This window comes from Rousettus aegyptiacus, unplaced genomic scaffold (genome assembly GCF_014176215.1).
Source record: "Rousettus aegyptiacus isolate mRouAeg1 unplaced genomic scaffold, mRouAeg1.p scaffold_m13_p_7, whole genome shotgun sequence".
Classification (NCBI taxonomy): Eukaryota; Metazoa; Chordata; class Mammalia; order Chiroptera; family Pteropodidae; genus Rousettus; species Rousettus aegyptiacus.
In genome coordinates this window covers 48,299,419-48,315,258 of record NW_023416310.1, presented here as the reverse complement: position 1 = coordinate 48,315,258, position 15,840 = coordinate 48,299,419, and the positions used below count along the sequence as shown (strand labels likewise).

Sequence of the window (15,840 nt, the reverse complement as noted above, 5' to 3'; positions counted from 1 at the left end):
AACCTGGACCTCGTAGGCCTCTGCAGCATAGGAAGCCTGTTTTCTCTTCATGGAACTTTGCCCCCCACCCCACGCCAGGGCCCTGTGTAAATCTTGCCTAAACATTGCCACGTATTAAATCCAGATGGAGTTCAGATGACATTTGGCCTGGAGATGAAAGGGAATCTGTCCCTGTGAATAGCCACCCCTGTCTGCCGGGTGTCTAAAGGAAACAGAGGCACAAAGGTCAAAAGCTGCAAACTGCTAAGACTCTGCTCCTTCTCCCTCCTTGTAGAGGCTGTGATTGAGGGGGTTTCATGTGGAGTGCTTTTTTGACCTGAGTTAGAGCCTGGAACATAGAATTAGAGGGTTAAAAGGGCTAATCCAGGATATCTTGACCTCGGCACTATTGCCAGTTGGGATCCAGCTAGTTCTTTGTATGGAGGCTGTCTTGTGCATTGTAGGATGTTAGCAACATCCCTGGCCTCTACCCTCTAGAGGCCAGTAGTACTTTCCTCCCAGTGTGACAACGAAAAATGTCTCTAGATATTAACAAATGTCCCCTGGAGGGAAAGCACCTCTGACTGAGAGCCACTGGGACCAGGCTTTTCCCTTTGCCCTAAGCCAAAGCATGAGTCTCAGCCATAGCACTCTGGTGATGAGGAAGGGCTGACAGCCCTAGGCATTTACCCTAGTGCTTAAACCCAGCTGAGTGAACCAGTCTCCTTGGCAGTAATGTAGAAAGAGGCCAGAGGGGAGGGGGAGAAGAAGAAAGGGATGGCTGGATCTTCTCTCAGTAGGTTTTCACTCACAAAAATAAACCGCTGCACAGGGAGGGCAGGGATGGAGTTGGTCATAGGCACCATGGACCTAGGTCTAGCTCTTGCTTCCCAATCCATCTTTCAGTTTTATAACAGGTAAAGCCAGTTGGAGAATTTGCTTTAGGATGTTTAAGAACCAGGCTTCCTCATTTCCCTCCCAGAATCAAACTTATTTACCCAGCACTGAAAGACCCCTTACATGCTGGGCAAGAGCCTGTCCTGAGAAGTTTACTGTGAAGAGATGAGGAGGGGTGGACAGCTTGGGCCTTGTCTGGAGCAGGCAGTTCTCTGAAAGATGAGTCATGGTACCATTTTATTCTCCCTAATTTGATAAGCATGTGAGCCACTCACGCTCTGCTAAGTAGGAGTGTGAGGAGGTAGGGGTGAGTAGAATACTTTTTTTCAAGACTTCAGAAAGGACGGAAGTTCCTACCTTGTGGGGAAGGATAAAGTGCTTAGAGAGAGATGAGCTCCCCCTAAAGAACCACCATGTATTTCATGCAAATTCTGTTCCAAAGTCACACAGCTCCTGGGACAGAATAAAGTTCTATAGGCTCCTAATGCCAAGGCTTTACCCTTTCACACATGTAATCACAGCAAGTCAAGTTCATTCAGGGTCATCAGCATAATAATCAGTAAATGAATCTCTTACTCCATCCCGAAGAGGCCTTCCCACCCCTTCCTCCATCACCACCACTGCTCCCACCACCTCCAGTTAGACCTCCACCACCTCCACCTCTACCTCACCGCTTGTATCTACACCCCACCACCTCTATCTGGACCTCCCCCCCTCTCTGTCTACATGTCCCTCCTCTGTCTACACCTCCACCACCTCTATTTATACCCAACCACCACATTGCCACATCTACCATTCTGTCTAGTACTTCCTCCTCTACCATTTCTGCCCTTTTTGTTAGCAGGCAGCCAGCACGGAACATTTGGATAGAAAGGCAGAAGTGAACTAGAAGGTTATTCACATGGCTCTGGTCTCAAAAAGGCTTCCAGATCTTTGAGATCCAAGACCGCTCCAGCTCTTGCTGTCACCTGATTCCTCCAAAAAAATCATTTTGGAGTATTTTGTGAAGATCGTGATGAATGAAGATACATAAACATAAGTACACAAACTAATTAACCACAAGTACAAACTGCCATTATCTTTAGGCCATGCCCTAATCTGATAGCTGAAGATTTAGGTTCCTGCAATGTGATAAGATCTGTTATTGGCATCTTAGCAGTCCTCAAATCTAATGACCTATAGATTAAAGATATTCAGAGGAGCTGTCATTTTGGGTATCAGCCAGTTGGGGTCACCCCAATATGTAATACCAGATGCAGGCCTCTGCAGGTTTCCAGATGGGCTGTCACCAGTCTACCTGCCTATAAAATGGGTGACTGGTGGGGGCTGGATCATCTCTAAGGGCTCTTGAACTTTTAGCTCTAACGCCCCCCCCCCCACACACACAAGACAGCATTCAAAAGAGATCTAGGATAGAAACTGTTCAGGGAGACAAACCAACAGCTCGAAATCCAGGCTGAAATGTAACACTGCTGTAAAAAGATCACCAAGTTAAAATCCAAGAAGAAACTGAGAGCAAAGTCGTCTCCCTATGATCTTGGCCAGCTCCGTGCAGACCCTGCACTACCCTGGTCTGTCAGCCAACAAGGCATCATTGCTCACTCTGCAGGAGTGTCCCTTCCCCCACCCTGGTCACATGGCTGGCGGCCACTGAGCCCCACAAGTCAATCTCCAATGCCCCAAATACTGTTCGGCCTAGAAATCACAGAGCGTCCTTCTTGCCACCCAACAGCCACAGAGCTGACTCTGGCCTGCCCGTGATTTGGATCTTGGTTTCTGGTGCTAAGACTGTGAAGGTAAGTTTGCAGCTTGGCACTTCAGGGAGAGTGGACATTGCAATGCAGATAAGGGGAAATATGCTTTACACTCAAAGCACAGAGTACTTAAGAGTGAGTTTCGGCACCCTGAGAAGGAGAATACCATGAAAGCTGGATAAATCTGCCAAATGACCATTGGATATCTGCCTTTCCTTTAAAAAGTTATATTGTATTAGTCACCCTGATGCCTTGAGTTCACTGATTAGGGGCATAAAACATTCGCCACATGAACAGAAATGACAGGAGATTCATTTTCTCTGACAGACTGGTGAGTTGGTTCTTTTTTGTCTCATCTAATGGAACTGAGAAGCTCTATCTTCTAGGCACCTAAATTTCTATTGTCTTTGCCAAACTTATGAGGCTGGCTGAAATATTTATGAAGTATACAAAAATCCTGAGATATGCCTCTTCCTTAGGAATCTATGGAAAAAGAAGTACATCTGTTAGTGTAACATCTTGGGATAGAAACTGAGTAACGGCTAGCTAGCCTCCTTTCATTTTATATGTCTGTCATTAGGTTTTGGATACAGTACCTGATTTTGTTACTGGCAGTTACTTAGGGATGTTTCGTTTGCTTGTTTTGTCTTTCCTCTTCTGGGGCATGCATGGTGGGTGAGGGGAGGATTTGAGGGCCCAGGGGCAATGGAAAAGCCATCGACTAGGAGAGTGGCCTTTCTCTACTTTCTAATTTAGCTTTTTACAACCCAGCATGACCCGGTGTCATTCTTGTTAATTTAGTTCATAAAATAACTCCAGATGTGCCCTATTCTAAACTATTTTGGGCTCTCAGAGGGTTCACAGGATACTTTGCTGGGTTGATCCCATATTCTTAAATATAATAAGATCAATGGCTTAAAAGATGGGGTGAAAGGAAAAGCTCCCCAAAGGCTGACTGATGAGTGTGGCACAACCTTTTTTCTAGTTAGTTTTCTTTCAGAGACATGGATATCTAATCTTGAGAACTTAACATCTCAATAAGGACATATTTTGCCCTTTTCCCCTAATAATTAAACTATTTTGTTCTGTTTCCAGTGTCTACTGCAAATATCTGGAACAAATTGGATTTGTTGAATTGAATTGATGTGCTCTTGTGGATGGGGGTGGGGGTTTGAAATGGCAGGTGATTCAGTCACGAGGATTTTGATTGTCAAAATGTGTTGTTCACCCATAAGGACGGCTATATCACCATCTTCTTGCTGCAGTGGACATGAAGGCTGCTTGGGCAGGGGCTGTGAGTATCTGTTCACTCGTGTAGCACTCTGGTCCTTAGCCTTACAGGCTTAGGACACTGATTTTGTCAGTAGAGTTTGGATTCTCCGGGATCTCAATGTGAGTTCAGGTTGGTGGCAAAGACAGTCAAGTGGAATTGGGCCCTTAAATGACTCAGGACAGAATAGAATTTGATCTGATCCCTCACCATAAAGCCATGCCCTCCACCAAGACAATCTATGACCTAAAGATGGATGGAACATGACGGTGGGTGAGCTAGTTGGGCAGTGGAGGCACTGGTGTAGGAAAAACTGCTGCTACAAGTTCTTTCACTTGCTACATGGCAGGGGCTGGTGTGTTACTAACACAGTTCCTTTGGCGACATATTGTAGTGGATGGATTTGCTGGTTAATACTCTTTGGATGAAAGTAACTCAAGTTAACTGAAGTTAGCTGAAGAGAAAAAGCGGGGGTAACAAAAGGCCATTGGGAGGTTTTGTGATGGCAGTTCAGCGAGACGTCAGGAAAGGCCTGGGACCCAGAAGTACAAGGCTCCTTTGAGACTCTCCCCTCCCCCCGTCTCTCATGTCTTCCCGTCGTTCTTTCCTCTTCTTCCTCCCTCCCTTGCTTGAGTCTGGGAATCAGAGAGATTCCAATTCGAATCTTGGTTCCACCCTACCTGACTCTGTGACACAAGAAAAACTACTTAATTCTCTGAAAAATGTGGGTGAAAATTATGTACTTCACTGAATTTTAGGCAGGATTAAATGAGATTATGAAAGCAAAATATCTAACAATCAATTAGCATACATTGTATGAAATGCTGCAGATAGAAATTTTGTTTCATGGGTTGTGTCATGATTAGGAATTTTTATGATGGGCCCTGCAGCTGCCGCTCAGAACAGTAGTTAATCTAAATTTTCCGTATGGCCAACGCCTGGCTTCAAAGGGATAGCTTCCTTTGAAGATGACTGGGCGCAGTGGACTTCTGAGTACTCCTGGAAGAGAGTTTCCCTCAAGCAGTGAGGAGGTGGGAAGGGAACATTCTCAACTAGTGCAGAACCGGGAGGGAGGCATCCACCCGAATACGGGCTACATTATATCTCCGCGCTTCCATAGTTCTGTAGAATCTTCATCTCTATTTACATCTGTATTGTCATTTTGTATTCACTTTTGTTTGGTTTCCAATCTGAAAATCTATACTATTTTAAATATGAAAGAACATATTTTAAAAACATGCCGGAAAACGATTTCATTTGTACCAGTCAGAAACCGTTGACTGCAAGTGTCAGAAACCCAACTCAAATGTGAGAAAAAATAAAGTAATGTATCAGCTCAACACAACTGAGAAGGCCAGTTCAGAATTAACTGACTCAGGCAGTTACTATTATCAGGACTCTGTTTCTCTGCGTTCCTTGGATGCTTCCCTGTACGTGGCAGGCGAGATAGCAGCTCCCATGCTTATCAGCTTCACAAGGCTAGGGTAGAGTCCAGGCAGTGCTTTTGTATGGATCAAGCGGAAATGTCCTGGGAAGAATTCCCACTGGCCCAGCTTTGAGCAAAGATTCATCCCAGTCTCTGCGGCTGGGGAATCAGAAGCATTTGATGGGCCATGCTGGGTCACATGGCCTTTCCTGTTTGAGACTGGGAAGAGATGGAGTCAGCCCTACTGAAACCATGAGGAGGTGATTCTCCATAAGAAAGAAGAACAGCTTCTTTTCACTCTTCATGCCATGCCAGGTAGGAGGAAGGTATCAACTTTCAAAATAGTTACCAACCTATATGAGCCTACCAGTGCCTTCTCACTAAGCTTACCAGTTCACAGTGCTCAGTTTGAATGGAAAAATGTGATATCATTATGTATATGAAGCAAACTCAGTGTATGGAGACTCGATTTAATAGAAAATATAAATCGGGAGCTAGTTCCTTAAAACGGTTCTCAGAGCACGGTCCCTGCATCAGCAGCAGTAGCATCAACTGAAAACTTGCTGGCATGCAAACTTTCAGGCTGCGCCCCAGATCCACTAAGTCAGAGGCTCTGTGGTAGATTTCAGCAATCTAGATTTTTACCAGCCATCCAGGTGACTCAGATGCATGCTCAAATCTGAGAACCACTCTCTTAAAGGTTCTTTGTTTTGAGTTCTCCTGAGCATTTTAAACATGATTCACTTTGAACAAATAGATTTAAGCATGGATTTTCAGAGGATACAATTATCACATATAGTGGGATCACATGTGTTATACTGAATTATTTGCCTTAAAAATGTTTAAAATAAAAATAATATAGAACCATAATGTAAAAATCAATTAATATATATAAGAACTTATAATAAAAAGCAATAGAGTGCCATCCTAGCTTTTCACACATCCCACAGTTCACTTCCCAAAGACAACCAGTTGGAATTCTTGTAGCTTTTTCTGTTGGTTACCCTCTAATTCTATATATCCTGCTGTTTATCCAAGTTAGAAATTAGCCACCTAACAGGTGAATATTTAACTATCTTACTATATACTCATCTCCTCTTCTTTATCCTCCCAATGTAGATATATCATCAGTTTTTAGTTAATTCAAAAATTAATATTTATACTCATGATTAGGGACCATGATCCGTTTTATTTCTTGCAGTTTTAATTTTCCTCTGGTGTTTCTGATTGCCTTTCTTTTTCTTTGCATTTTTTTTTTTTTGTCTTTGTCACTCCCTTAAGGTGTTCCAAATTCTCAAGGAGTATGTCAAATCTCTTGCATTTCATCTTCTTTGGGGGAGGGGGGTGGCTCCTTCTGAAACCTCACTTTTAGCTCTTTTGAGGACCAACTGTTCTCTAGGGCAATAGCACAGCTGTCATCTAGGGACCTCCCTTCGTTATTCTTCTGGCTGGACCACTGTCTCCTGGCTTCCATTGTCTTCCCTTTCTTGATTCATGGTTGTAACATACCTGAGTAACTTCTTAGGAGGTTAGCAGAGAAAGTAAAATAAATTTTTGCATGTCCAAAAATATCTTCTATCCTCACTTTTTTTTTTTTTTTTAAAGAAAGGCAGACTGGAAGCTTGACCAAAGACTGATTTTTCTTCATGTGTAGGTGACTTGTTTCTGTTTATTTCACTCTAGAAGATTTTTGGATTTTATTTTCTTCACATTTAATGCTCTAAAATTTCACAACAACGTGTCAAAGTGGGAGGATTCCCTTCCCCGCTTCAATCATTCTTTGTGCAAAGTACTCAGTTGGCCCATTTTATCTGAGAGAATTATGTCATAGTGAAGAGTTATCTTATTTCTTAAGAAAACATTAAAATTTTTAATAATAAAACATTTCAAACTTGTTGAATTATATATGTTCATATATCACTGTCCAGAATTAACAGATGTTAAAATTTTATCATACTTGCGTCTTATCATATCACATCTATATCTATCCAAAACATCAAAGGTACAGCTGAAACATCACCATTAAGCTTTACCTCTCCCCAGTGGTAACCTGAAGTCAGTGTGTCTCAATCCCCTGCAGGATTTCATACTTTTGTTACTTATAAGGGTAACAATAGATAATATTGTGTGTTTTAAAGTTTTGTATATTTTAAAGTTTTATGTAAATAGTGTCATTTTGTTTGTACCTTTTTACAACTCGCTTTTTTACTTATTATGTTTCTGAGATTTATACATGTTGATACATAGAGATCTGGTTCATTGATTTGAACTGCCTGTAGCATTCCATTATGTATCACTTCAGAAGGCCTTCAGCTAAAAGTAATGAAACTTGGCTAGCAGTTTAAATATATAAGGTAGGTTTCGCCCCCCCCCCGCCCCCCGCCCCACATATCAAGAAGCCCGGATATAAGCCATCTGGAGCGCAGTGATGTTATCAGGAACCAGGTTTGTTCTAGCCTGCTTTGTCCTTGACCTGCATCTTTGATCTTCATACCTGCCACATCACTGTTGCAAGATGTCTGCTTCATCTAGAAGTCTCATGTCCAATGTTAATGCAGGAAAAGAGGGAGGGTAAAGGGCAAAACGTGCACTCCAGCTGTATCTGTCATTTTTTTATTAGGAAAATAAAAACTTTCCTAGAAGCTCTACCCATTTAAATCTTATTGGCTCGATAGGGTCACATGACTATTCCTAAGATCAGTTATTGGCCAAGATTACTATGGATATTTTAAACAGATCACAATTCATGCTCTGAATTGGGGAAGATGTTTACCATAATCAAGGGCCCTGTATCTCTACCTGAACAAAACGTTTTTTTTTTTTTCTATAAATAGGAGGAAAGAGGAAGTAATAGATGTTGGAAAGTTTCCTTATTTGATGTTCGATCTCCTGGATTAATCTTAATTTCCTTGTCTTTTTTCTACTATTTAAAAATTTTCTTTGTATTTGTGCTCTATTATCTAATAATTATTTCAACTGTATGTTCTAACTCTTTTATTGAAATTTCACTTCTAACATATCTTTAATTTCCAAGAGTTTTTTCTTATTCTTTAAAGTCTCAGGTTTACAGCATTCTGTTTTTCTTTTTTGTCATTGTATCGAAGATGTTGATTATATGTTTTTAAAAATGGTTTTTTGGCTGTCTATATTGCTCCTGTTTCCTCAGACTTCCTCTTGTCCTGTTTGGTCTCTATCATTCTGGTGATTCTTGGCTGGCCATTATATATTGGGGTGGAGCTGCCAAATAGCTATTTGACAGGCTGTACTTGTTGAATGACAGACTATGGTGAACAATTGGGTGCAGCCCTTGCCATTTTTTTAGAAGTCTCCAAAATGTCAGAATCTGTAAGTCCTCCAGTCCTGCCTGGAGCATGAACGCTTTGTTAGTGTTCTAAGAGTAAAGCAGACAGAGGGCTAAGAGTCTAACTGCCTTTACTTAGACCCTTTTTTTCTCTCAATGAAATGACTCCTTACCTTTAGCTCTCTGGGATCCATCTGGCTTAACTCCTCCATCTATGTGAGGGGCGGGGGATGGAATTCTAGGAGACTGGAGCCTAAGAGAAATCTGAGTGTTTAATTGACTCCTTATGGAGATTTTTAACCAACTCTCCTGTTTTCAGTCCCACTTTAAATCCTGGTCTTCAGATGTATCTACTGCCTCCGATTTCCTCTTTTTCTACTTTTGAGAACCATTTTGTATAAGTTGGAAGCTATCTAATTCTTGAAGGCTGAGACAAAACATTTTTAAAAAAACTATCTGCTCCTGGTGTTTATTTTTCTTTTATTATAAAAAAACTTCAAACATAACAAAATTAGATAAAATAATAGGATTATCTTTCTGTACCTATAATCCAGCTCCAATAATTATCAATATATGTGGCTAATTGTGACACCTTTCCCATTATCATTTCAATTAGTAGTTATTGGTTAATTCAGGTTTTCTAATTCTTCTAAAGTCAATTTTGATCATTTCTCTTCTTTTTCTAATAAAGTACCCATTTACTAGCCTTGTGTCTAAGAGCTGAATTTCCAGAAACAGAATATACGGGTTTAAATTCCTGTTCCTCCATTTAGGCAGTCAATTAAGCTTTCTGTGCCTTGGTTTCCTCATCTGTAAGAGGGAAATAATAATGTTACTTATCTCATAGGATTGTGAGGAAGATTCAATTAATTCATACCTTCAGAACATTGAGAATAGTTTCTGGCATATTGCAATGGTAGCTATTATTATTATTATCTAAATTAAATGTATTGACATAAAGTTTTTATAATTTATTTTTTCTATTATATCTTTAATTATGTCTCTTTTTTATTCTATTTTTAATGTTGTTTACTTATGAATATTCTCTTTTCTTCTTGATTAGTCTTACATGGTTTCCCACTTTAATAATCTTTCCAAATACTTGCCTTATAGATTTATTAACCATCTCTATGCTTGATTATTTTCCATTTCATTATTTTTTTCTTTTATCATTTATATTTATGTTCTACTTTCTTTGGGTTTTCTCTCTTGTTCTGGTTCTAGGTTCTTTAGCTGAATGCTTATCATATTTATTTTCCTCCTTTCTTCCTTCTTCCCTTTATGTATGTCGCATCCCACAAGTTTCAATATATAATAGTTGTAATTGTTGAGTTCTAAATATTTAATAATTCCCATTGTGATTTCCTACTAAACCCATGATTGAAAAATATTTTTAATTTCCAAACACATATGTGTCTATACATATACATTTACTATAGAAGTATGATACAAATTCTTCGAAATTTACTAAGGTTTTTCTGTGACCTAGTATATGTGCTTTCTTTGTAAATGCTCCATTTGTACTTGAAAAAGAGGTGCATTCTCTATCTGTTGGAGACAGATAGTTGAGCTTCTTCAATTTGTTTATATATTCTTTTGCCTTTTTTAAAATCTGCATTAAAGTCTCCTACTATGAATGTGGATTTGACCATTTCCACTTGAAATCCTACCCTACTGCGTTGCATACATTTTGAAGTTGGGTTCATCTTTTACTTTATAGTTATGAAGGTGGAGGAGAAGAAGACTGGGGTAGGGATGCTGGACCCTGCGAACTACAGGAGGCGATGTCAGGATCAGGAAGGTAAGGTCACTTTGAGAACTTGATGCAAATCCTACGAGGGTCTGAGACTTCCTTGAATATCCTTACAACAGCCCTTCTAACTGGAAATCTAGAGAGCTGGTTCCTTTCCCTGACCCACCCGCAGTGTCTTCTCTAGATCTAGTGGACCTAGCTTTCATTCTACCTTACGGGGACCACATAATCATGCTGAAAACATGAATCTGGCACTTTGTTTCTATGGATTAGGGCACAAAATTAAATTCTCCTAATTTTACAAGATCTACAAACCATACAAAATGCAAAAATCACCATTTTATAGATTCTAGAAATGACAGCTCAGTTAAAGCCAGTGGAAGAGGGTGTTGAGCGGGGCTATTTCTCTTGCTCCAGAACAGCTGGCTCAGAGGCCCTAAGGATCTTACACTTAACAGAGAAGCAGTCACAGAGCTTATGAAGAGGCAATAGGCTGTTGCCCCACCACTACCCCAGCTCCATTGGGAAGGAAACACTAATCTCGCTGCCCAGCTGGATAATCACTGAGCTGCAGAATGTGTAGAGTCACTCTGGGGCTGTCAGTGGAGAAATATGCAGTGAGGAGTTCCTAGGAGACCTTGGCATTGTCCTGAGCACACTGCCCAGCTGTTCACAGTGAGAGGAGAGGTCCCGCAGAGCAAAAGGAAGCATGGGAGAGGGTATTTTTCACAGCAATACAATAAATAATCCTAAAATTTGTATGGAACCAGAAAAAACCCTGTATAATCAAAGCAATCTTGAGAAAGAAGAACAAAGCTTGAGGCATCATGCATCCTAATTTCAACCTGTATTATCAAGTTAAAGTAATCAAAATGGTATGGTATTTGCACAAAAACAAACAAATGGATCTGTTCCATATAGATCAATGGAATAGACTAGAGAGTTCGGAAATAAGGCCATGCACATACGTTCGATTAATTTACAACGAAGAAGCCAAGAATATACAATGGGGACAGGATAGTGTCTTCAATAAATGCTGATAGGAAAACTGAAAAACCAGATGCAAAAGAATAAAACTGGACCACTATCTTATACCAAACACAAAAAGCAACTCAAAATGGATAAGGGACTTGAATGTAAGACCTAAACTCCTAGAAGAAAACACAGGGAATAAGCTCCCTGACATCTGGCTTGGCAATGATTTTTTTTCATTTGACACCCAAAACAAAGGCAGCCAAAGCAAAAGTAAGCAAGTAGGACTACACCAAACTAAAAAGCTTCTGTACGGCAAAAGAAACCATCAACGAATTGAAAAGGCAACCTACAGAGGGAGAGAAAATATGTGCAGATCACTTATCTGTTAAGGGGTTAATATTGAAAATATATAAGGAGCTCATACAATTTAATAGAAAAAAAAGTACAGAAAAAGAAAAACAAAAAGACAAAACCAATCCAATTTAAAAGGTCAGAAGAACTGAATAGATATTTTTCCAAAGAAGACATCCAATGACTAACATGTACATGAAAAGGTGCTCAGCATCGCTCATCATCAGGGAAATGCAAATTAAAACCACAATGAACCATCACCTCATACCTGTTATCAAAAGACAAGTGTTAATAAATCTTGGCGAGGATGCGGAGAAAAGGGAACCCTTGTACACTGTGGGTTGAAATGTAAATTTCCATAGTGCAGCCACCATGGGAAAAAGTATGGGGATTCCTCAAAAACTTAAAAAAGAAAACTACCATATGATCCAGCAATCCCACTTCTGGATATATATCCGAAGGAAACAAAATCACTATCCCAAAGAGATATCTGCACAGCCATGTTCATTGCAGCATTGTTTACAATAGGCAAGATGTGAAAACAGTCTGTGTCCAACAATGGATGAAATGGATAAAGAAAATGTGGTGTGTGTGGGTGTGTGTGTGTGTATACACATCTTCTTTATATATATAAATATATATATATATACACACATATACATATATATACGTGTGTGTGTGTGTGTGTGTGTGTGTGTGTGTGTGTGTGTGTGTAATGGAATATTACTGAGACATGAGAAAGAAGGAAACCCTGCTTTTTGCAACACCATAGTCAGCTTTTGAGGGGATTATGCTAAGTGAAATAAGTCAGACAGAGAAAGACAAATACTATGTGATCTCACTTATATGTAGAATCTTAAAAAACCGAACTCATAGACACAGAGAACAGATTAGTGTTTGCCAGAGGTGAGTGGTGGGGAAGTGGGCCAAGTAGGTGAAGGTTGTCAAAGGTATAAACTTCTAGTTGTAGGATAAATAAGTCCTGAGGATGTAATGTACAGCAAGGGGAAAATAGTTAACTATCTGTATATTTGAAAGTTGCTAAGACAGTGGATCTTAAAAGTTTTCATCACAAGAAAAAAAAATTGTAACTGTGTGGTGATGGATGTTAACTAAACTTATTGTGGTGATCATTTTGCAATATATACATATATCAAATCATTAAGTTGTATATCTTAAATGAATACAGTGTTATATGTCAATTATACCTCAATGAAAAATAGGGGAAACCGTAGAGGTGGGGATACGGTGGGCTAGGTATACGGAAGTCCGCTCAATTATTCTGTAAGTCTAAACCTGTACTAAAAAATCTATTAATTTTTTAAACAAATTGTTGACTAACTCAAGACAACTCTGATAAGAAGCTGGTAGCAGAATGTCCTCCCTTCGAGCTGAGAGCATTCCGCTGCCTCTGTGTGCACAGACCTTGTAGGGGCTTTAATAGCACCTGGGCTTCCTAGCGGATGTGGGAGTTCTGCTCCTTTTCATACTTCTCACTAAATAGCATCAAGGCTATCTTTTCCAGCAACTGTTGAATGGTTCAGAAATGGAATTTTGTCAAACCCAAGCCTTGGGGCAGTGGCCCTGTCCAGAATTCTCATGTTTTCCATTTTGCTTTGGTGGCCTTAGCTCTTTGTAACTGGAGGATATGAAGGAGAAATTCCAGTTCTTAGTAACTCTTGCTTTCCCCCTCTTTTGTGCTGTGCCCATAGACCATCGTTCCATCCACATTGGGCTTTCAGTCCCCAGTTACCCTCCAAGGAAAAGAGACCAGAAGGAACATCTTTCAGGCCGGCAAAAGGTCCGCTGGGGCCTGTGGCCTGACAAGCCGCGGCAGGAACTGACCGGTGCCGGGAGCAGGGGAAGCACGCGGGACAGCAGTGTGGATCATGTCGGCAGGACCCGTGAGTTCTTAAGAGGCACGGTCTGAGGAGCCATCTGTTTGTGGGTCCTGACAGGCACAGCAGGGCAGGGGGACTCTCTGGGAACGGGGCTCAGGCCTTCAGGCCCACTCTGCTCTGCTGCTGCCATTGCAGACAGCCTCACTGCTCGGGGGTCCCTTTAGTCAAGCCAAGCCCCTTTGCCCTCTGGTGACTCTGAGTCCTCTGCTTCAGATTATTCTGTGTTGATGTCATAATTTAATTCTCAGAGTTATTTCCCTCATTTCTACATTCCTAGGGACCACAAGCCCTTGCCCTTCTTAAGAACCTATAACACACATGACTATTAGGTATGAGTCATTGTGCTCAGTAAATGGAATTCCTGCTCACATTACCGCTACCCTCTGTCTCCACCAGAACTTGAAGGAATGATACAGAATAGTCCAGGACTCTGCATGGGGCCTTGCAGACCCCAGGGAAGCATTCTCCCAGGTCAACAAAGCCTGGAGGCCTTTCTCTGCTGCTGTAAAAAGCAGTTCTGGGCTGTCTAAAAATCAGTCTTCTGTTCTTTCCCGTGGAAAGAAAGGTATCTCTGTTAAGGAGAATAGAAAGACTGGACTCTTTAGAACATTTTATTCTTTTGAAACTTTACTGTTTCTAGGGATATGATTTTACCCCCCAGCATATCCCAAATCTGCTTAACAAATGGTACAGAACTGGTTTCTATTACATATCTCCACTGTCTTAAGCAAGGCAAAATTAGTTATTTTACCATTTAAACCTTCAAAGGAGTGTCAGAGGCAATAACAGTGTCTTCATGTCCCTATAAGAGGAGACCTGACACACATGCTCCCAAGGGTTATCAGAGCCATCCCCAACCCCGCAGCTGCCCTGTTGGCACCAAGTCTATTAGGGGCTGTGGCTTTTTCAGAGTAAGTGTGTGTTTGCGGGAGATGGGTTAATGAGGAGTCCTTTGGAGGTATCTAGGGTAAGAGATAAATACTGGTTAGAATATGCCCATGCACAAGTACACACAAACACACACACACACAAGTGAATCTGCACACACACATGCTCAGGGATAAGAATGTCAGAGACCCAGCAGAGAGCAAGCCTGCTGGGAAGAACTCTTGCTTGCCGTGCAGGATCTGGATGCCTCACGCTAACTTTCCGGGGCCTCCCCCTGTCACCATACCGCTGCACGACATTCAGGGACAAAGTCTTTCCTTGAAAGTCGAGTCTGCTGGGTCCCTCCTGAGCCAAGGGAGAGGAAAATGGTTTAGATGTGGTGCTCTCTGCTCAAAGGGTTCGAAGGAGGCCTAATAAATGGTATTTACGGATGTGATATGGTGCATCATGAGAGTGGTCATGAATAGTGGAAGGTACTTTGTTTTGGTGGTTTCCGCTTCAGTTAAGAGAACCCTGGGTTTCACTGGAAACCAAAATGGGGGGAATGTAGAATCCTTTGTTACCTTTGTACATTTGGTCCATTCCTTTCACAGCCTGCCTTTCCCATAGCACGCACACACATTACTGGCTCGTCCCTGGTGTGGCTAAGGAACAAAGGAGGAAGAATGGAAGCGCCTAGGAGGACAGGAAATTTCAAGCTATGTCTTTCAAACTGGAGTAAAGTAGGGACTCCTTTTAAAGGGAAAATAGCTTCTTTTGGACCCATGAAAATTCATCTGTATGTTTGTAGAGCCCCAGGGGAGCCATAAAAATTCCAGTTTGAGAAACATCTTAATTAACTAAGGTTTTATTCCATAAAAATGTATTTTAATTTTGAATTATAACAATAGAAAAGTTTCATCCTTATGTCTGATAAAAGAAACCTTTTTAAGATAATCATCGAAATAAAAACACAAAATTTAAAAATTCAAATAGAACCCACCTACCCCCAAAAACCTAAAAACACATTTCAGACTCAGTTCTTGGTGCACTGATTTAAGGGAAACACCAAAGCCTGCTAGCAAGGTCCACAGCCACAGCGATGTTTCTGTATCTTCTGTAGCTTTGGGGCCTGAGCTTGTCCCTTCCATTTTCCATGGGGTGGTAGAGGTGGCAGAACACCCCTTCAGTCATTCACTTCTTCTCAGCCAAGTGGGGCATTGATTGCATGATGCGGATATAAACCCTGCTCTACCACATCACAAGGGCAGTGGCAATGACCTGCCGAAGGGAAAAAAAAGTAGTGCCAAAATCCTTTTACCCTTATCACCTAGAAAATTGTCGGAATCTCCCAATTTTCTTTGCC

General features: G+C 41.0%; 1 protein-coding gene across 6 annotated transcripts in view; it reads left to right on the top strand.

Moving 5' to 3' along the window:
* The window catches only part of SLC4A5 (solute carrier family 4 member 5), a 97,326-nt gene that overhangs the window by 10,297 nt on the left and 71,189 nt on the right, over positions 1-15,840 (top strand). For 5 of the 6 annotated variants that reach the window (XM_016130631.2, XM_016130628.2, XM_016130629.2 and 2 more), the window contains exons 2-3: positions 10,348-10,428; positions 13,419-13,610. In XM_016130631.2, the coding sequence (XP_015986117.2) occupies positions 10,350-10,428; positions 13,419-13,610 (271 nt within the window). In that variant the 5' untranslated portion in view covers positions 10,348-10,349. Of the gene's footprint in view, positions 1-2,736; positions 2,962-10,347; positions 10,429-13,418; positions 13,611-15,840 lie in introns of those variants that run through there. The other variant, XM_036224429.1, reaches the window with a different exon arrangement.